The sequence below is a fragment of the Salminus brasiliensis genome, chromosome 1 (genome assembly GCF_030463535.1).
Source record: "Salminus brasiliensis chromosome 1, fSalBra1.hap2, whole genome shotgun sequence".
NCBI lineage: Eukaryota > Metazoa > Chordata > Actinopteri > Characiformes > Bryconidae > Salminus > Salminus brasiliensis.
Window position 1 is genome coordinate 58,153,952 of NC_132878.1, and position 20,654 is coordinate 58,174,605.

Consider the following 20,654-nt stretch of genomic DNA (forward strand, 5'->3'; position numbering starts at 1 on the left):
GACTTAATCTCCCCTATCCGCACATGCTGAAAGATTCAGTGCAGTGCTTTGTTACTGACTGCTATTCAGTTACGTCGAATAATCACGTCACAGTGTGGCATTTTTTTTTAATGCCATATCTCATGCACCCCAAGTCGCACCACGTACAAAAGGAAGACAATAGCATAAGCAGCCACTTTTCCAGTGAAAGAAGCAGAATTCCTCACATTCCTGCCAGAGCTCAAGCAGGTAATGGATCTTAAGAGGGCATAACTGCATTGTGGCTGCTCCTCCGGGATGTCCTGGACAGCTCTCGGCTTACAGGAACCTCCCTGAAAACGGCCTCAGGTGCAGGGATTACCACTCCTGTGTGTGCGGAACAAAGATGGGCTGAGTTCGCTCTGAGCGTTCGGTTCCCATGTTTCACCGCCGCACCTGAAACCCTATAGTGGGAGTTTACATTGTGGCCACACGAAGGAGATGATGTTCCTGTAAACAGTGAAAGAGAATGCCTGTTAATCTGACCTTATACCTAAGGTTATCATGCCTAGACTAGATTAGGGGGAGCTGAACACTGCTCTTGTGGCATTCACATTTAAGTATCAACGGACACACTTTTGCTTCAAATCTCTGGTTCTTTGTAGTTGACGTCAGACGGTTTCCTGGATTTCTTACCATTGTTGGGTTTTGCCAATGTAATTTTGGTCTTGTAATTCTAAAACTTGTGTAAATTGAACCTTTATGAGAGGCTGTTGTGAATGTGTTCGCTTGACATTGAATGAATGCTTTAAGCAACCTAGTGCTTCATCATTTCCAGTTTGTGGTCACTTTGAGTGCACGAGTTTATAGCAATGCGCCTTGAAACCATTTCCCTTCACACAGTTTGGCCTGGCGTTCTTACTATGTGACTATGTCATTGTAAAATCTTTTGTAAATTGAAACTTTATCATAGGCTGTACTGCATTTGTTCACTGGGCACTGAAGTAGTGCCTGAAGCCTCCTTCGTGGTCACTTCGCGGATGTGTGAGTGAGCAGTGGGTCTTGAAACCATTTCCGTTCGCGCATGGCACCAAAGCTGCCTTTGGTAACAATTAGGCTTTTAAAGATGCCTGGACACCCTGAGAAGACAAATTAAAGCCCGTCTCTCCTATACGCCTACCAGCCCACAATGTCTGGAGCGTGAAACCCTGACTCAAGCCATTCGTCTCGATTGCTCATCTTGGGAAGATTGATTAAAGGCCCTTTGGATGACTTCCTCTTTCTCGCACCTATTACTGTATTTTCCAATAGCAACCGCTCCTACGCCCGTTTAACTGTTGTCTCTTCCACTCATTCTTAGTTGCTAGAAGCCAACGAAGCGCCTTCAGTTTTTCTTGTTCGTCATCAGCCTCTAATACCGGAGCTGCTCGTGTAACGTTAGACCCTTCATAAGGCACCGTGCACCAGGCCTGTCAAAACTCTGAGTGAAGCCAGTCACCCTCTAGACCCTCACACAAAGACGCCAGGTCACAAAAGGTTCTCTGGACTCCTACTGTTGTACTTAAATGCTTTTGAAGTTGCCAACAAGGAGGCTCACCATGATAATGGGAGCAACTCATGATTTTGACCTCTTGGTGACACGATTCCCTGGTGACTGTAGTGCCCCTTCTTTTGCCGTCTGCTCATCACTCAGCAGTCATGCTATCCTTTCCGGAGATCAGGAACAAGGTCAGCAGGGTTAAATGATCAATGCCATTGCTTCATTGATGGTTTCTGAAAACCTAACAGAAGATAAAAGACATGGAAGTAAGATAGACATCTCTACATGTCACCTGATTAGTTTTGGTCAAATTGGGCCCCTGAATTATACAAAGACTAAAAAGAAAAAAAAGGAAAGAGACTTTTTTTATTTTTATCTTAGGGCAGTCCATCATATTTCTGTCACAGTTTGTCAAAAGAGACAAAATGGAGTATGTTTGGAATGGCAATATGTCATGTTTTTTGTTTTGTTTTGTTTTTTTAGGTTGAAAGCAAAGAGAGGTTAGGAAAACAGCTGGCAGACACAAAGCAAGGAGCAGAAGAAATGAAAAGATAAGGAGAGATGAGGCACTTTGATTCTGAGAAGAACACATGAACAGTGCTGTGCCTTTGAGTCTGCAAACAGGATGTTTCATACATTACCTTCAAATGCAGCAGTTATCCAAAACACTCGAAACACCTGCTTTTATCTGTGCACTGTATCAACGCGGGAGCATATTTTCCATTCTTGTTCATTTGTGTATAGCAGCCTCAGCCCATTCATGTTCCTCCGTATGAGGTGTCTGTGGAGTCGCCGAGGATGAAACACTGGCTTTGAGGTAAGCGAGGAAGGGGGAAGTCCGCGTAGAAAGAAAACATTCTCAGATGATAGAGCAACACCAGCTTTTTGCCAAACGGCGGTTCCAGTACATGTGTACACCCAGGTGGTCCCAGACACCCTATCCAAACAGCAGCGTTTGATCGAACATCAGTCTGTTTGGTGTGATGTATTGGCTGCTGGCTCATTGCTTGCTTTAATGATTAATCTGATGAAGACTGACTTTTATCTGAGGACGCTCAAAGCAAGTAACAACAGGTGCCGTTGTATTTCACACTTTGTAGTTCCCTGCTGTGCCAGAATTTTGTTAGGCGTAATAAAAGATCAGGGATGTTACTTGTATCAGATATACAGTAGAGGTACCAGCACACAGAAGTGCTGTCAACTAGTTCAGCTCTTGGTCAATATAAAATAATAGATCATGACAAAGATTTTTCACAATTTCACAAATTTCGCAAGTTTCTGGTTGAGTTCATCATAACCGGAGTAATGCATCATCTCTTCAGGATGCGCTGGTTTAAAGGGATTGAATTTCCTTGAAGAATTACTTTGCACCCACTACTCCAGGCGTCCATGGACCTGGACCACAACTTATCCTGAATCACTGGTTTTGATGAGGCAACTTTTTTTTTTACCATTTCAGTAAACCTGCCTCATTCATCTTTGTGGTAGGTGCATAACTGACCAGCTATGAATGAATGTATGCACAAAGCTTGACCTCTGTGCCTCTGAGGTGGGAGATGGGACTTTCCTCTCCCAGGCTTTCATCATCGATTCGAGCGTCAAAGCAGAGCGAGTTTTAACGAGGAACCACAGCTTACTTTTTTTGACAGGGCCGAACAAAGCTGGCTTTTGTGCGCCTGTTCTGGGAGGCCAGTAGCTCTTGTCATGTACATATGAAATTAATTATAAGGAAATACTAAAACACTTGGGTGGAAATTGCTTTTCACCAGATGTTCCGCATATGAGGATCAATTTAGTATTCTTAGCGTAGCCGAAATGACTCCATAAGTTCGATGCTGGCCTCTTTGATGAAAGCCAATCTGTCACTCAAGGCACATAAAAAGAAGCTGAAGCTCTATGCTACTGTTTGTTCCACTTTATAGAGCCTTAGGTAATGTGATTACTTAACCAGGTTAGGAAAATAGAATGCTTCATTCTTAGGTAAAATCTGACATAGTGACAAGGAGCCCAGTGTTTCTCAATGATCCATACATAAACCAAGTGAGAGACCCTCTTTCTCTTCCTCTGTGTGGGAGCGGAATGGCAAATGAATCAGGAGCAAATCACTTTCTTCAATGAGACAGTTCACAGTGTGTGCATGTGCTGGGCGAGAGAGGGAGATCTGCTTTTAGGTGAGAATGAAATTTGTTGGAAGGCACAAATATAAATTTCCTGTGTGCATTCCTTAAAAGTTCTGTTTTAAAAATCCATTATTATCTCTCCTCATGTAGAGCCTCCTGTGCTTTCAAAACCTGCTGTACTATTCCAGTGTGGAGCAATGTAGACAAGTGGGTTCAGTGTAGATATTGGATCAATGCAGGGAACAGTAGTTTTCTTTGAGTCAGCCAAGTCATTCATCAAGCCCCAGTATTAGACAGCATTCTTTGCAGTGTACAAATTGCCCCATTTGAAAAGCTGCTTGAAAACAATGGAACACCTAATACACTGGGTGCCGAATGTGTTAGCTAATTTTAAAGGTCTTACCTGGTTAACCCCTTATGCGCTGTTACTTTTTATTACACTCTATGGATTTTGCCAGTTACTAATTGCTAACTACATGCAAAGCAATGCAAACTGACTGAGTGGTTCCCAAGTTATAAGAGTGGGGAGAAAAGCCAGGAACCGTCGGCGAACAACAACACTGGCATGTTTTCTCCCCATTGGAGCTGCCTTTTATTTCTGACCTTGAACACAAAGCATTAAAATGGAGTATTATCATCACCAACATAGTGGTGATGTTTGGCAAGCGCATCAAACTCCCATGTCTGGGGGCCTGATGATGTTAGCATTTTACCCTGATATGTGGTGCTGCCCACTATGACATTTAGCTTCTTAATAGTGAAATGCTAAATCTACAAACACTTATAATTCATCTCGTAACGATTCACATTTGCAGCTGAACAATAGTCAAGTGAATTTGTTATCCGATAGTTCTTTGTAATGAGATCCCATGAGTGTATCAGTCACTACCTGTGTTAGCTATTTAACATTGTTAGCTACAGTTCATCAGTATTACACATATTTCTCTGAAGGAGGTTCACCCAAAGCTTTACTTTACTCAGTTCTCAAAGTGGTGAAGATCAAGCTACTCATTTTGTTTATTATTTTGCACATTATACAGATTTATAGTGTTCACAAATCTGGAATGTGGATAATTCTCTGTCTGACTATAGCCCCTTTGTGTGTAATAATTATCTCCATTTTGGTCTTGTTTTAGCTTGTTTCTTGTTGTGATGTTTTTTGGCAGCACCTCATGTTTTTTTACGCAAAGTGACACAGTCAGAACTGACCAACTTCCTCCATGTTGTTGTAGCTAAACAGACAGAGATATGGGAGGAGTAGCAGGATGCTGAAGGGTGTGTCATACTGATAAGGAGCTGTTTTTCTAACAGGTTAGTACACCTAATACACATGTGCTGATGATATTGCTAAAATAATAATACGTTCCACATATTTCCTAATTTTGAATTAGCAGGAAAAGGGAGAAATGGCTAATGTTCATTTAACTCTGCTGGTAATCTGAAATAATGCAAAGAATTTGTGTTTCTTAAGCACAGACCTTACTGTGTTTTATGTACACCAGTGATTCAAACCATATATTTCTCAAAGAATTTCAACAGTAGCCTGGTATTTCCCTATGAAAAATTCCACACTGCTGAAGACCAGTGTTGAGGGGGGGTCTCTGAACCTGGATCAAAGAGGTGTGTTCTGAGGCATCTGGTGTTTGTTTACAACAGACATAGTGGCACATCACGGTAATGGAGTGTGTGATGAGAGAGAGAGAGAGTGAATTACAGGCACAGTGTTTACCCATGCGAATGAATGGGCATCAGCCTCCATTTGATTCTCTGGTGTAATTTAAGGCCGTGTTTGATCCGGCTGATTATTCATTACACTCTGTGCTGCTGCACCAGTTTTCACAAAGATAAATAGAGGAAACAGGCAATTAAGTCGCATGAGTTAAAGAGGCTGGAGGGTCAGTATGCGTGCACACTGCTGTTTACTTAGTGGTAAATCTTCAGTGATACTGCATATGCAGACTATTTCATATAAGGCTTGAACTGATGGCCTAATAACAAACTTTACAGTGTCTTTCACTGTACTAGAGATTTAGATTGACTAGAGTTGTCCGATCCAATCTAGTGAATCAGGTATCGGCTATTTTAAGCCTGATCCAGTTCCGACGCTATGATTTTAACGCTCTAGCAGGGTGCCCTCTGGCGTCCCTTAGGTGCCATTGACAGACATTAGTCACACCTTGCAGAAGTGAGGAATGTTTTTAAGGTAACAGAACAGTTTTCAGTTTGAAGTGTGGATCTATTTTATAGTGAAGCATGTAAATTTAACAGAATAATTGGGGTTCTAGAGCTTTGAGTTTGCATTAAACTGCTTTTCCTCCAGACGTATGTCCATCATGCTACCTAAACCATGAGGGGAAATACACTCCTGCCACATTTTCACTCTTGAATTGTTTAGAAATGGACTCAGCAGAGGAGGACTGAGAGGAGGAGGCTAATGCACACACATTATAGAAACCCATATCAATACCAAACAAATCAGTCCACAATATAAACATAGATATTTATTTGATTTTAGTTCAGTATTAGGTAGCAGAACATCTTACTTGAATTATTTGGCTTTATAAGCATTTATATAAACACAAAAATCAGATTGGATCATATTGGCCAATATTTAGCATAATACTAATATTCAGCATGATGTTACTTGGATTGAATTGGATGTTGGAGCAACAAAACAGTACCTGGACTCTCTAGATCTCTAACATAGGCCAAATACAGTGGGAAATGAAGTTTAGGAGCCCATACTTCTGAAATGATACGTACAATAAGGGAAAGTCGCTCGATCACAGCTCCGAAATCCAATTTTGTGAAAACCTCACGGTCAAGGATTAAGTCAATAGCAGATGAAACATACACACATGGAGATAAGTGTTGATATGCACACACAATTGCATCAAGCAAAAGACACAGTTCCACATGAGGATCCCATATCGTGCCACAAGAGGCGTGCTCAGTTAAATGTTTACACAGCTGCTCTGGAGATTATTATTATTGTGAAACCACACACTTTTAATGTTGCTGTGTGGATGCCAAAACACGTCTACTCTTTACCTCCCTCCAGAGCTCGCACAACTCACACAGAGGCTTAGGCCATTAAGGATATGTCCAGCACTGGGTGTTTTTTGAGGCAATTGGTTATTTTGTACATTTTCAAGTAAATAATTGCCTTCTTCACTCCGTATCGCTGAAGCTATAAATAATTTGGTTATGTAAGCTACATATGTACACTGTTGCTTAAGCATTGCACTTTGGAAACCGAGTTAGAAAACAGATCCCAGCGAGTATTCAAACTTTTTCAAACCTTTGCTCCAGAGTCACTTTTAAGATGTAACACACAAGTATGGAATGTATTTGTAAAGATGTGTGTGTAAATGGTGTACCTTTACATAAAATAACACAACCTTTTCACATTAGGCCACTTGAATTTGTTTGACGTTCTCTTAAATGCCGTGTTTAGGTTTGCGTATCTGTGGTATGTGCACTTAAGATCGGGTCTCAAGTGTAAACCTGCAGATCAGGAGAACTCCCTATCAGCACAGCAAACTGCAGTAAAGCAGAAACCACTAGCCAGTTAGTATGATATGAAAACCCAAAGTCATTAAGGCCCTTTCTTTACACTGACACTTTGATGTATGTTGAACATTACAGCGTTTTCCGTTGTAACATGGGTGATCGGTAGCCATGTTTTCCGTAATTGACATTTAATTTGACATCGCATCCATTAATCTAAATGAGTCTCCGAGGATGGAGTTTTAAGGTTTTCGCCTCTATGTATAGCAGAGTCCCCTCGTTTCTCCGGGGGAGGCTATAAACAGCTGCTTGTGCTTAAGCGGTGAAATGTAAATCTTGACGCGGGATGTTTATGCAGCCCAAGCTTCTAATCATGCAAACGTATAATTCAGTGACATGTGGTGTCTTTACAAGGCCAGTTTGATTCAAAGGGCAGATCCCTGTATTTACCAGTCTCGCTCCAAACTAGAAGTGCATTGCATCTCTCATCTCAATCTCCTGCAAATGCTGATTTACTTTAAAAAAAAAAACGTTTCGCAGCGGTGGACCAGCAATCAGGAAAACTTTTTAAGCAGAGCTATCCGGCTCGCTGTAGTGTGGCAGCTGAATTTACAGAGGAAGCCCTGAGAATATATTTGCCCCTCTTAATCCTCTAATTCAAACTTAACCAATATGTGCTGTGTGAAGGTTACAGCACTTAAGGGAGAAATATCTGGTGGGATTCTTGGCAGAGTGGAGTACATGTAACCCAGTCCTTACTGCCCTCTCTTAGGTTCTAAGGAAAAGCTCCTGTGTTTAGTAAGTTTTCAAATAATCGCACATAATTTCATGGGTAATGTAAACAGGTTTATGCAGCTCATGTAAAGTAGAGAGCATGAATCATGAAGTCACCCTTGTGAACTGGATGCCTCCTCCTAGCTACAGTACCTCTCCCATTGGGTGCATTCTTGTCTCATCTAGTCTTGTTATTATGAAAGACTAGGTTATACGAGTGTGTCTTAGCTGTCGTAATGATAAGGGCCTAAGAAGTGGGCTGCATGGAATGAGTCCACAATTATTTACTCATGCTTTATGGTGGTGCATTTCATTCGCCTTGGCGAGACTTGGCAAGACATTTTTCTGGTATCTGCCGGCTGTTTAATATTTGCACTACATGTATGATAAGTGCTGCCTCTGCTTATCGGACCCCGAGAGGGAGGTCTGGGTCGGCTTTAGATTGAGCAGCATGAGCTTCCTTGACTAACAGTGGAATGCACAAGTACCATTCAGCCAAACAACTGTTAGCACAGTGTAAGAGGGCTCAGTCTGCAGAGTCATCTCCATGTCTTGTTCCCAGACAGCGGTGTGGAATGCAGGTGATGACAGGAGCTCTACACAGCCTATTGGAGGATACAGCAGAGGACCACAGGCCCTCTGATACTTCCATAATGATCCCTACTCTTCATCAGCTACCTGTGCCGTGCAATAACATGTGCCTTGATTCAGCCATGGAGACAGATCACTGACAAAAGTCTATGTTCTCCACTGACAGAAGACTGGGCTTCAGACAGAAGGGCTTGGAGCTGAAAATCTCATATTACTTGCATGCGCATAGCTTAGGCCCAAAGTTATGTTGAAATAGCCATGATGATTGCGCTCAAAGGAACCAAAATCCCTTTGTGGTTGTGCCATGTTTTGGTAACATACTGGTAGCCAACCAAACTCTGGGTTTTTCTCATGGAACCCAGTTGTGGTGACCAATAAGGGGCATTGCTATGAACCATGTGATTGGACGCATCAGCAGTTTGGGAGTGGAATGTCCCATGTATTTCCGTGTTTCATGGAAGAAGCTTGTTTTAGCTCTGAAAAAAAAAAGATGCTGTGGTTTTGAAACATCACAGCCACACTGCATTTGTCACTCTTCCATTCATACCATCAGCTGAAGCACTGCTGCAGTGCAGACCTGAAAGAATTCGTCCACTCAAAACAACAAAACCTGCAGAGCACAAGACCCGGAAGAAAATGTCGGTAATTACATAGAGTTAATCATGCTAATTATGTATTGAGGCTAAATAATTACTGTGCAAGGAAATACAGTGTTACCTTTGTGGAGGTAGGTGTACTGTTTTAGATTTACATACAATATGAAGGACTTGTAATATGTACAGTGTAATTAGGTTCTAAGCCAATTTCTGCATACAGCATGCTTTTCACACAGCCGTCTTAGATGTGAGGACTGTGTTTTTGACAAAAAGACTATTTTTTTGTCAGTATTGCTATCTTGAGTGTCCTATTGCTTTTATACATTTCCGAAAATAAATAAGTAAGAAAATAAATAATAAAAAAGGAAGAAAAGAAAATGAGCATTGAACAAACCACTTAATATGTTTTAATGTTCGCATTTCCTTCTGCCAAATTATAGCTTCTTGATGCCACAAACTCGACTCATTCACTGCACAGCATTTCCTTCTCCAGCTCCTTACATAGACCAACTAATTAAACACTGTTTCCTACTCACTGTTTCTACTTCTCTGTTTGTAATGGTTTAATTATTGTCTTAATCCTTTAGTTTCATTTTAGGTCATTCTTGTTCTCTTTTGCTCAGGGCATTTAGGCTACTTCTTGGTTCATTAAATGATTTATAGCAACAGGGTTCATTGGGGTGGTACAGTGTTTGTGAAAAAACGCTTCCCAAGCTTGCGTGCTAAAACTAACTGCTGTATAATACTCCTGAGTATCAAAACCATCCTGCCAGGCTTATCAGCATGACTCGGGTATAAAGCATTCTTGTTCAAAAATCTACACATTTCATAAAAGAGGTTCTTCAAGGGTTTTTTAGTTGTGCAGTGGTTTCATATAAACCTTTCCACTCAAAGAATGATTTGAAAGCTTAAATGGTTCTTCGCCAGGTAGAAAGGTCTTTATGTATAATTGAAAACCTCTTTTTAAAAATGTTTTTTTTTTTTAATGTAACTCATAATAATGTAACTAAATAATAACAACACAGCTGTTATTGACTACAGCAGATTGAAGATCATAAAGTGCTGACTTTTATAAAGAAAATGAAAAAGAAATGTAATGTATACAGCCAGTCAGCAATTTAAGACAAAGGAGTCTATATAGCACTAAAAGGGGATCCACTATTGTTAAGTCAAAGATCCCTTTTACTATCCCTTGTACTAATATTACATGAAGGGCTTTTTGTTCTCAGTGTAGACTACTGATTTGGCTGTATATGTTCAGTACCAATAATGACTATTAAACCTAGGCCTGTTAAAATGAAAGAAAAACAACAAAAAACACTATTATATGCTAGTATGTTCATGCTTGGATAAAAGCAATAGACATGAACATCGTTGACCATTCTAAATAAAACATGAAGATCAAAAGGATGTAATTTGAAGCTTGTAATAGACATTAACAACAACTGACTGAATCTTGGTTAGACTGTTGATATTCACAGTCAGTGATGGATCTAAGACTTCCAGATTGGCTAGATTGATGGGTTTTTTTAGACTAAACTGGCCCCACCCACTGAAAATCAGGAACAGGGTTGGTTAATTCTAGATCTGCGATAGATTCGGTGGACAATAAATACACCAACTTCCAGTCCTATGTTTCACAAAGCATGCAGTTAAAAATGTCCAATTATGTATATTTTAAATGCTTTAAAATAATAAAAAAAACTTTTCATCATTTAAAAAAACATTCATCATGAATACACACTCTTAAAGAAACAAACGTGAATAAAACACATTTTGTATTGTGACCATTTCACATGTGAAACTATATCTGACATATTGGTGCAGAAGTTAAGTGTTACAAAAGAACCCCTTAGAACCCCTTCAAGAAAAAAGTCAGAAAAACAAAGTCATTCACATTCTTTTGTAAACTCAAAAGCAAATATAACAGTCTTGCCACCAGCACCCATTGCCCTATGCTGTCCTTTACTGGACCGCCTTTTAAAGTTCAATAGAAAAGATGACCAACGGCTAGCGGTCTCACAGCTATGGATCACAGATCCTGTAGGTGCACAAAAGCAGAAGCATTTTCCTCTACATGGGTCAGTACCCCGATTTCATTCTTTTTAGGCCACAGGCGCAGGGTTATATCCGGGATAGAGAACGGAGCGAGCTTTGTATGCTGGCTGCACTCAGTGCTGCCTGCCACCATTAGGGCATGTCAACACATTGGTCTATGAGCAAATAATAGACAACCCAGATAACATTTCATCCAATCAGTGAGTAATTACATCAAGCACAAATTCGGTAATGTCTTTAAGGTTTTAATGAGGTATCAAAGCTGTATTAAGATCTACATACCCGCACACACTCGTGTGCAAACACATCCCCACACACACTCACACACACACACAGACTTAAACACACTTACACATACCAGTAGGCCCTGTGGACACATTCTCTCCTTAAGGACTCGGGCCACGCCAGCAGACAATAAAGAGAAGATAAACATTCTTTTCACTCTCCCTAATCCCCTTGTTTTCGGTAATTAAGGCTACTTAACACGTATTGTGGGGTGTTATCCCTAAATCTAAAACACCTTTGGCCACAGGAGGGTTTAGAGCACCAAGTTCATGACCTGATGTTTTCACAACAACCAGCTGATGAGCAGAAAACAAAAAGCCTTACTGGAAGAGAGATCGGGCCAAAAACTGCAATGCAAATTCTGAAAGCTGTCCAGGCATTTGTGTGTCAGTGAAGCCATAGGTGCGGCCTGTTGTATACCCTTTAATTTGCCCGGCGTTGAATCGGCTGCACAGTCCAGAGCAGCTGTTGGCAAGCCTGTACTCAAAGTGTTGATGTCCTGCAGTAATTTCATTAATGCAGTTCAAAGCGATCAATTGATTAAACACACTTCTTACGAGACGGTGTGGCAGCATCACCTGAGCAATGGAATGCGTCAGTGTATTTTAATTGCTAAGTGGATGATCCCGGCTTATCCCTCATAAGACATTATTGTCTTAGGAGAAGACAAAGATATCTTTTGATCTCGATGGAGTTTCATCTGCTGCCATCTCTCCCGGCCCAATAGCCCAGCTGCTTTTGTCAAAACAAGCCTGCCATCATCACGTAATTGAAATGAATACCTGTAATCAATGAGGGGTTTTCATATGCTGATTCCTTCAACATGAATGCTGTTTACTAAGCACGCGGTCATGTACGTTTTCAATACGAATGGCTTCGGCCCAACTTTCCTCCTTGTTACTCAACCACTGCACTATGGGCTTGTCCACTCAGGGGGGGTGGGGGGTGGTGGTGGTGGGGGTATCTAACATTTTATGAACAAATTAAAGAGGAGGGGGTGGGGGGTAATCCTGTCTTGTCCTGCTTTTACTGCCTGCCCCCTGATGACAGAATCTGACTTTAAATTAGTCACCTCTGTCTTCGGGTTTGGAATGACAAGTCAATGAAGTATTAGGAGAGAGAGTGATCAGTCACTAACACCCTTAATCCCCTTTAATCCGTGTCACCAAAAGCCATCACACATGCCAGCTGTGTGTCGGGTTTTAGGCTACATTGCAGCACTGACTACAAACCAAGCTACTTTTCCATCTTAAACTGCTAATCGAGGACAGTATTGGGCCACAAAATAATACAGACAAGTAAAGCTTAATCACCAACTGGAGGACAATGTCACGCCAGCTCTACAGGAGGTGGGAGGGGTGTACAACACCGGCAAATAAAACTGCTGCCACATTCTCTTGTCTGATTGGCTTAATCTTCAACTTGATGTGTGAAAGTTGCTGTTGTTTCACATCTCTCAGCAATCAATATGGGAGGCTCACAGGCTCACAAACTGAACCATGGCTTGCTAATGTAAAAGCACAGCTACCAGAGGTGGGCACTTGGAGAAACCAAGCAAAAAGTACTGCTGTTTCTGAAATAATGACATGAGCAGAAGTAGAAGTGGCTGGAAAACAACTTGAGGAGGTGTGAAAACAAAAGTATCAGTTTAAGCTCTGTAAATTGTATGTAGCATTCAAAAAAGCTTCAAAGGGAGACTCATGAGCAACACCTAAGCAGTTAAGGTGCTGAACCAACAGAACTGAATGAAATGAACTAAAAAAGGAAGAACTAGCCTTGCATGAAGTGCCAGATCAGGACTGATGGAAATCTAGACCTTGTGGTCCTCACACGTAGCTAGTATTAAAAAAAAAAAAAAAAAACACCAGAAAATGGGATACAGGTTCAGATTATGTGAAACGTAACATTGGCAAACACATCTCGAAACTGTTAAACGACCTTTGCTCGCTTCAAAAGAAGAGTGTTGACTCGAGAAAGGATCGAAATGAAGACCTTTGCGAGTCTCTGGGCTTTCGTCCTCCCTTCTTCACACGCCCGGAAAGCATCCAACTTTCTGGACGTGTATTTTTCCAACGGACACACGGTGGGTGACAGCGTTGCGTTGGTGACATCACTAGGCAACAACAACACCAAAAAAAAAAAAAAAAAAAAAAAAAAAAGAAAGAAAGAAGAAGAAGAAGAAGAAGAAGAGGGGAACGGAGCGGAGCGCGAGGAGCGAGGCAGCCTCCAATCAGCGCGGCCCTAAGCAGAGCGCGCGGCGCACGCGGTGATGACGTTCCTCAGAGCTCAGTGGCTACAGAGCGCAGACGAGCCTCAAAGCAACTTTCAGCCTCCACATCGCTCCCGGCCAGCAGCTCACCTGGACGAGGACAACACAGGACGCAGGAGCGAGTCCTTCACCGTCTCCGGCCGTGCTCACATGGACTCCCGCGCTTGGCTGTCTAAGTCTGTTTATCACAGTGTGGTAAAAGAGCGAAACGACAACAGCAGCAGAGAAGCGTGTGTGTGGCTTGGGTAGTGTGGACTCACGCAGCCTGTTTGGCGGGTATGAAGGAGAAGAGGACGAGGCGAGCCGGGCTACTGCTGCTGCTGCTGCTGTGTGAAGTCCGTTGGCTTTATCTGTGTGGATTTTTCTGAACGCGAATTGATGAAGAATTTAAAGGAGACGACAGCTGGAGCAACGACCGACCGCAGCGCGTCCTCGTTTGGTAATGAAACGTGCTTTTTTTTTGTTGTTGTTGTTGTTGGCTGCTAAATGTTAGTGCTACTGTTAGTGGTGGGGTGGAGGATGAGGGGATGAGGGGGTTTGCTTGTGTGTTTTTAGAGTTTTAGTATCGACAGTATCGACTGTTACTGTGAGCTGCGCCTCTCTGTTTCCTTATTTGATAACGCTGCTGACTATTGACTCACTGTGCACAGCTTCAGATGTGTGGTGTAGGGCAGCCACCTGTAGCTGTAGCTCTAAGTGTACCTCTCTCTCCCCCTGTCTCTATCTCTCTCTTTCCCTTTTATCCAGCGACAAAACTAAAAAAAAAAAAAAAAACACTGCGCTTTAAACCACATTACTTTTTTAGCCACGCAGCCAGCACCCCCCTACACACACTCACACACACACGCACACACACACTCTTTTTAAGAAGTTTCCTTTCATGCCTGCGCGTGATCTAAAGACAGCATGCAGACACACCGCGCTGCGCGCACACACACATACACACACACACACACCCTCCTCTTATCTTCACCTAATTGCAGACTCCGTGTCTGCCCTCTTCATGTCTCCCTTTTCTTTCGATTTTTTTCTTTGATTCTCACCCCCCTCCCCTCTCACCACGTTTCATCCCCCCTCTGTCTTTGTCTTACACACTCTTTGGTCTCCCGTTTATAAAAATTTCCATCAATCTCTCTTCACTGCGGTTAATCACATACGGGAGGAGGAGGGGGCGTTATCTCAGACTTTTTGCGTACCTCTGAAACACCTTTAGATGTGTGTGTGTATGTGTGTGCGCTTGGGGGAGGAGGAGGAGGGGGGGGGGTTCTACGGGTCTTCCTCACCTGCCCGCAGATCCTCCAGCTGTTGCTGATCTGATGGCACTCTGGGGAAGCAGCAGCTGCATTTCTGACAGCCTCTTCTCTCCTTCTCTTCTTAGGATCTGCGTGAGCATGGTGGCCGCGGTGCGCTCCGTCACAGCGCTGCTGCTGCTCGCTCAGGTGCTGCTAGGAGGCGTCGCCGCCGCGCTCGTGCCCGACGTGGAGCGGCGCAGGCCCGGCGAGCAGAGCTCGAGCTTCCTGCGCGAGTTCGAGCTGCGCCTGCTCAACATGTTCGGCCTGAAGCGCAGACCCACGCCCAGCGGCGACGCCGTCGTGCCCCACTACATGCTCGAGCTCTACCACATGCACGCGGGGGGTGGCGGAGGAGAGCAGGAGCAGCAGCAGCAGGGCGCGAGGAGGAGGCGCGCGGACAGGGCGGCCAGCAGGGCCAACACCATCAGGAGCTTCCATCATGAAGGTGAGCGCGAGAGCCTCTCTATCTATCTATCTATCTATTTATCTATTATCTATGTATTAGTTCATTCATCATGACAATCATTTGACACAATATGAAGATCAACTATCACATCCAAATTATGTCAAGAAGCATAAAACAGCACAAATAGAGAGGTTCAGTGTGTTTTACTGCTTAAAGGGGGACTCCTCATATTTCATCCATTCTTTATGAACTTAGTCAAAGCTATGCACAGTGGCATTTATAAGAATCTGGGGTTCAAAGCCTCACACAAAATGACTACACTAAGTGGTTATGAATGTATTGCCTCATGCCTTATGAGCCTACAGCAGTTTTACGATTAGGTTTTGGCTTACAGCAGTGTAAACGTATATCCTCTAGTAACTTCCAATAACTGCATGTATGCCATTGTAAAAAAAAAAAAAAAATCCAGATGTTTATGGATTTTGCACCATTGTAGTGTTTTACTATTTTACTTATTAGTAAAATAGTAAAATAGTGTTTTACTAGTTACTTATAATAATAAATCAAAATATTAATTTTCATCATGTCTGCTGGTTCCTTTGGTTATAAAAAAAAAGTCGATACACAAATCTGTGATAGACCATCTTTCTTCCAACGCTCCACATGAGCTTGGTTGCATCTCAGTGCGGTTCACACTGATATCTTGATGAAGTGGTTGGTTTTGCTTCTAACATCACAGATTTTGCTGTTATTCATTCTTTTCTGAAGTAACACCAAAAAGGTCCTACTCTGTCTCTGACTCTCTGATGCAATCATTGAGAAACTGGCTCTGCATTCCACACCCGGCGCTCACTGTTATTAAAAGAGGCAAAAAAATGCTATCCTGACTGTAGCCTCTCGGAAAAAAATAGCTGATAGTGTTTACATCTGCACTAAGAACACTTTTCCAGACGTATCTGTGCACATTTAGCAGTGCTTTTCATAGCACTGTCATAAGTCCACGATGACATTCCTGTTGAGATTTATTGGCATAAGCATTTTTTGGCATTTTAGCATAAACTTGTAGGCCTGGTTGGGCATAAACTCCACAACATCACATTAGATTTTACTTACATATAAGGTATGTCTTTTTTAAGCCTTCTCAGACTACTACCAGGTTATCTCTTTATAGGTGTGATTATATATGACTTTGTCCCATTATGAAGTGGTTCTCTTGATCTATTGCCTGTCTAATTTGTATGTGATGATCAACAAGTCTTTTCTTGCTCTATTTTAATGTTTGTGACCTTTTTGCTAAGTTGTGGGGTAACTTAGGTAACTCAGGTTGTTGGAACATGCATTGGCCTACTCCTTGGTGTCTTGCACAGTGTATTAGTGTTTTGTAGCAGTGAATAATTGTTTTAGTGTGGTGATTGCTAGTTTGTAGTAAGAGAGATGGCACGAGAGCTTTTTTAGGGAGGCGTCCAAAAGTGAGTCATTGGGGCCACGGGGAGGCCTTGCACAGAGATGTGGGCTCGCATGGATGACACCCAGTGGTAGTGCTGTTATAGTGCAAACAATAGCTTTGATCATTTGTCAGCATCTTGGTGGTAGGGCTGCACATTGTTTACTGAATATTTTTTTGTTTCATTTACTCCTAAAACAGCCAGTTCTCTTGTGCCAACGCTCAAGTTAGTTGCCTCACAATGACTTGTTGACTAGTGTTTTCATATTAGTATATTAAGGTAATGCAGTTCATTTGAGGTCATCTTATTTTAAGAGCAGGACAGCAGTTCAGGTCATTGTTGGATTCAGATATGGCTTTCACAAGTTGTATGATTAAATGGCTTGCAATATAAATATAATTACAGCCATATCTATCAGAATCATTTGATTCCTATCTGGAGATCCTGTCAGCTATTTTGTTCTGTGTCTTAATTCTATTAGCCTATCTGTTGCTGCTGTGCTATCCATAGTAACAGGGGAGTTGCAGAGCCTAAAACATATGACTTGTCATTAGCTGTTGCCTCCTTGTTTGGCATAACACACAAACAGAAATTAGGAATGTTGATACACTCATAACTGTGGCTGACTACTCCAGACATGCCCCAACACGTTCACAAAGTTACTCCCCCTCTGAAGGGATTGACAGAGGGAGAGGGAGAAGAGGAAGAAAGAAAGAAAGAACACAAGAAAAGAAGAAAAAGAAAGGAAGGAACAGGGCTTTCCCACATCAAATGAAATATGCTTGTCTTTTTCGGCGATTGTGAAGCAGATAGGTTGGATTATGGAGAATGGAATTTCCAAAACGTCTCACTTTAAAAGAGATTAAGGGTTCTTTGGTGTGAGGTTGTCTTTTAGTGATCCAAGACAAAAAATATGGCTTTTCAAGTGATGATTGCAACCCCTTTTTTTCTTCAAATGAATACTTGTGAAGCATCTAGGTTTTGCTAGAATACTACCTCTCAAAACAGTCCCACTGCACTTAACTCTTTTTTTTTTTAAATGCCATAACACCTGGACCAACTATTACTTAGAGCTAGCAGAGAGAGCACTGAGGTAAACTTACGGAAGGGGTCAGCCTCGTCCGGTTTCCAGTCAGCATTATGGCATGATGAGCCTACACTTTGAGTCTATCTACTGCTTTTTAAGCTCAGCATACTTAAAACAGCCTACAGCGTCTGACTGTGGGCCAAATTGTCTGTCCAGCCTTGAGTATGCTTGTAACATTGTGTTTCTCTTTGTGTTTTTCCATTACAGAAGCTTTTGAGGCCCTGTCTAGTCTGAAAGGAAAGACTACACAGCAGTTCTTCTTCAACCTCACCTCAGTGCCAGCAGAGGAGCTAATCACAGCGGCGGAGCTGCGCATCTTCAGAGACCAAGTGCTAGGTGACTTTACAAAAAGCAACAGCAGTGTCGCAGGGGGATTTCACCGCATAAACATTTTTGAGGTGTTCAGGCCAGCTCAGTCCTCTTCAGAGGAACCTCTCACCAGGCTGCTGGACACTCGCCTGGTGCAGGACTCTCATTCGCGATGGGAGAGCTTTGACGTGGGCTCAGCAGTGGCGCGCTGGACCGCACACTCGCACCACAACCACGGCCTCCTGGTGGAGGTGCTTCACCCTGAGGAGACCGGCGGAGAGAAGGAGGCCGAGAGGGACAGGAGGAGGCACGTGAGGGTGAGCCGTTCCCTGCACGGGGACGAGGACTCTTGGCCGCAGTCCCGGCCGCTGCTGGTTACTTACAGCCACGACGGTCAGGGCACACCCCTCCTGCAGCCCCACAGAGAGAAGCGGCAGGCGCGACGAGGGCCCAAGCAGCGGCGGAAACCACACCAGCGCACCAACTGCCGCCGGCACCCGCTTTACGTGGACTTTAGCGACGTGGGCTGGAATGAGTGGATTGTGGCCCCGCCTGGCTACCATGCCTTCTACTGCCATGGCGAGTGCCCCTTTCCGCTGTCTGACCACCTCAACTCCACAAACCACGCCATCGTCCAGACTTTGGTGAACTCAGTTAACTCCAACATTCCTCGGGCCTGCTGCGTTCCCACAGAACTCAGTCCCATCTCTCTACTCTACCTGGACGAGTATGAAAAAGTTGTGCTGAAAAACTATCAGGACATGGTTGTAGAGGGCTGCGGTTGCCGGTGAGAGGCAAACTCCCAATGAAGACTTTTATTTATACGAAAGAACATTCAAAGAGCTATTTTGCAGGAAAGAAAAGTATATATATAATTATATTTATGTTGACTGAAAAAATGGGAAAATAAATATTTTAATGAGAGTGTTTTTGCTTTTTCAGTGGTTTTGAAGATGTTTGTCCAATGTACATTTCAGTACATTTCAATAGCACATGAAGTATGATGCTCAGATTTTTAATATGTATTTATTTCATCATAACCACTTTATTTGTAAATGATTTATGTGTATTTATCATGAAAAAATATATCTTCTCCCATTGTGCCTCTGGAGATACGTTATTTGAAAAGACTTAATTTTTATTTATTTATTTATTTATCTCATTTAACATACTGTATCTTACAATATTGTTGCTTTGTGTATATAATGATAATTGGATAAACACTCAGACCAGTTTCTGCAATACTACATTGTTCCTACATTGAGTGGTTGGCAGATATTTCAGTCATTCCTCCTCCATCTTCCTTTCAACAGTTTTGAAATTTTGAAATCGGGCACTGCCCTTTGCTCGCCTTGTCTGGGGGCTGTTTTTCAGACTCTGATTAATCCTAGTCACTAGAGGTTCTTCATTTCAAATCCTATTTAGTCTAGGACTAGGCTTAAGGTATGTCTGAACAGCTGGCCCTACAGGCTGGCTCAAATTAACCCTGAAAAAACCACACCCAGTACACAGAGATCCTTGATGTTTAGGTCAGAGCTACGCAAAAATGTCTTAAGTCAAACATCTCATGGTGAGAGTGATCTATCATTCGGACAGTTGGAATTGCGAGCAGCTGATAAAGACGCCGCGAAAGGCCTGAGCCACGGCATAAACGAGGACTTCATTAATAATCTCAGAAGCAAACAAAGAAGAAGATTGGGCCTGCTGTGATTGTTCATGCTGGGGCACAGTCTACTCATCTCTCTCTTGGCAGCATTCCTGTGTCATTGTTTAATCATATTGCATTTTTTGGCACCACCATCTTTGGCTTAGCATGGAGCGCCAGAAAAACAATTGATGAAAGAGGAATACAGCAGCAACAACAACAAATATGTACATTCAGAGAGTGTTCTACAGATGTAGGCAAATTAGATTTGTGTATTAAATCTGATGGTCAAGCCGTAGTTGTATTTAATTGCACAGCCACTCCACCTTGGTTGCCATAATACTGATGCATGCTCATATTGAGTACGCTCAGTTTGATGGGTTTAATTTGCCAAATGTGTTGCATGTAAACTATCGATTTAGAATTTAGATATCATACCCTTATTTAATTACTAGAACTGCCTTACAGAACGATCACAGAACATTGATCAATTACAGCATAAACAAAGCATGACAGTAGTGCATGGTTACCTGGTTAGCAAGTGATGTTGGGTGGCATGCTCCTATGCTCTTCCAGTAATATTCAGAGACAGGTTTTATGTTTAAATCATCACTGAATCTTAGTAAAAATTAATACCTAAAATAGGAACATATCCCATTTGCTGTTCTGCCAAAAAACACACTGACAAAAACACAGTCTAATTGGTCACACTGTCCTATTTGAAACCACATACCAATGTGGTTAGAATCTGCTTTGAATAAGTCCAGCT

At 42.4% G+C, this 20,654-nt stretch overlaps 2 protein-coding genes and 1 long non-coding RNA gene across 4 annotated transcripts in view; 1 reads left to right on the forward strand and 2 right to left on the reverse strand.

Annotated features, from left to right (window-relative positions):
* gpcpd1 (glycerophosphocholine phosphodiesterase 1) overlaps positions 1-20,654 on the reverse strand; it is a 252,304-nt gene that overhangs the window by 71,087 nt on the left and 160,563 nt on the right. The window lies entirely within an intron of this gene.
* On the reverse strand, positions 135-15,141 carry LOC140559604 (uncharacterized). The gene is made up of 3 exons (XR_011979900.1): positions 14,985-15,141; positions 1,556-1,739; positions 135-468 (listed from the first exon to the last, which is right to left on the reverse strand). It is a non-coding gene; the product is annotated as an uncharacterized lncRNA (long non-coding RNA).
* bmp2b (bone morphogenetic protein 2b) lies at positions 13,596-19,343 on the forward strand. Of its 2 annotated transcripts, XM_072683141.1 has the most exons (3): positions 13,596-14,140; positions 15,080-15,438; positions 18,139-19,343. In XM_072683141.1, the coding sequence occupies exons 2-3, from the start codon at positions 15,093-15,095 to the stop codon at positions 19,029-19,031; spliced, it is 1,239 nt and encodes a 412-aa protein (XP_072539242.1). In that variant the 5' UTR covers positions 13,596-14,140; positions 15,080-15,092; the 3' UTR covers positions 19,032-19,343. The 2 variants fall into 2 exon arrangements, with proteins under 2 accessions (XP_072539242.1, XP_072539235.1); XM_072683134.1 differs by lacking the exon at positions 13,596-14,140 and having other exon boundaries at positions 15,018-15,438.

Coding starts and splice junctions, on each gene's coding strand:
- bmp2b (XM_072683134.1), top strand. CDS start 15,018: ATGGCACTCTGGGGAAGCAGCAGCTGCATTTCTGACAGCCTCTTCTCT. Junction 15,439..18,138: donor CAGGAGCTTCCATCATGAAG/GTGAGCGCGAGA, acceptor TTTCCATTACAG/AAGCTTTTGAGGCCCTGTCT.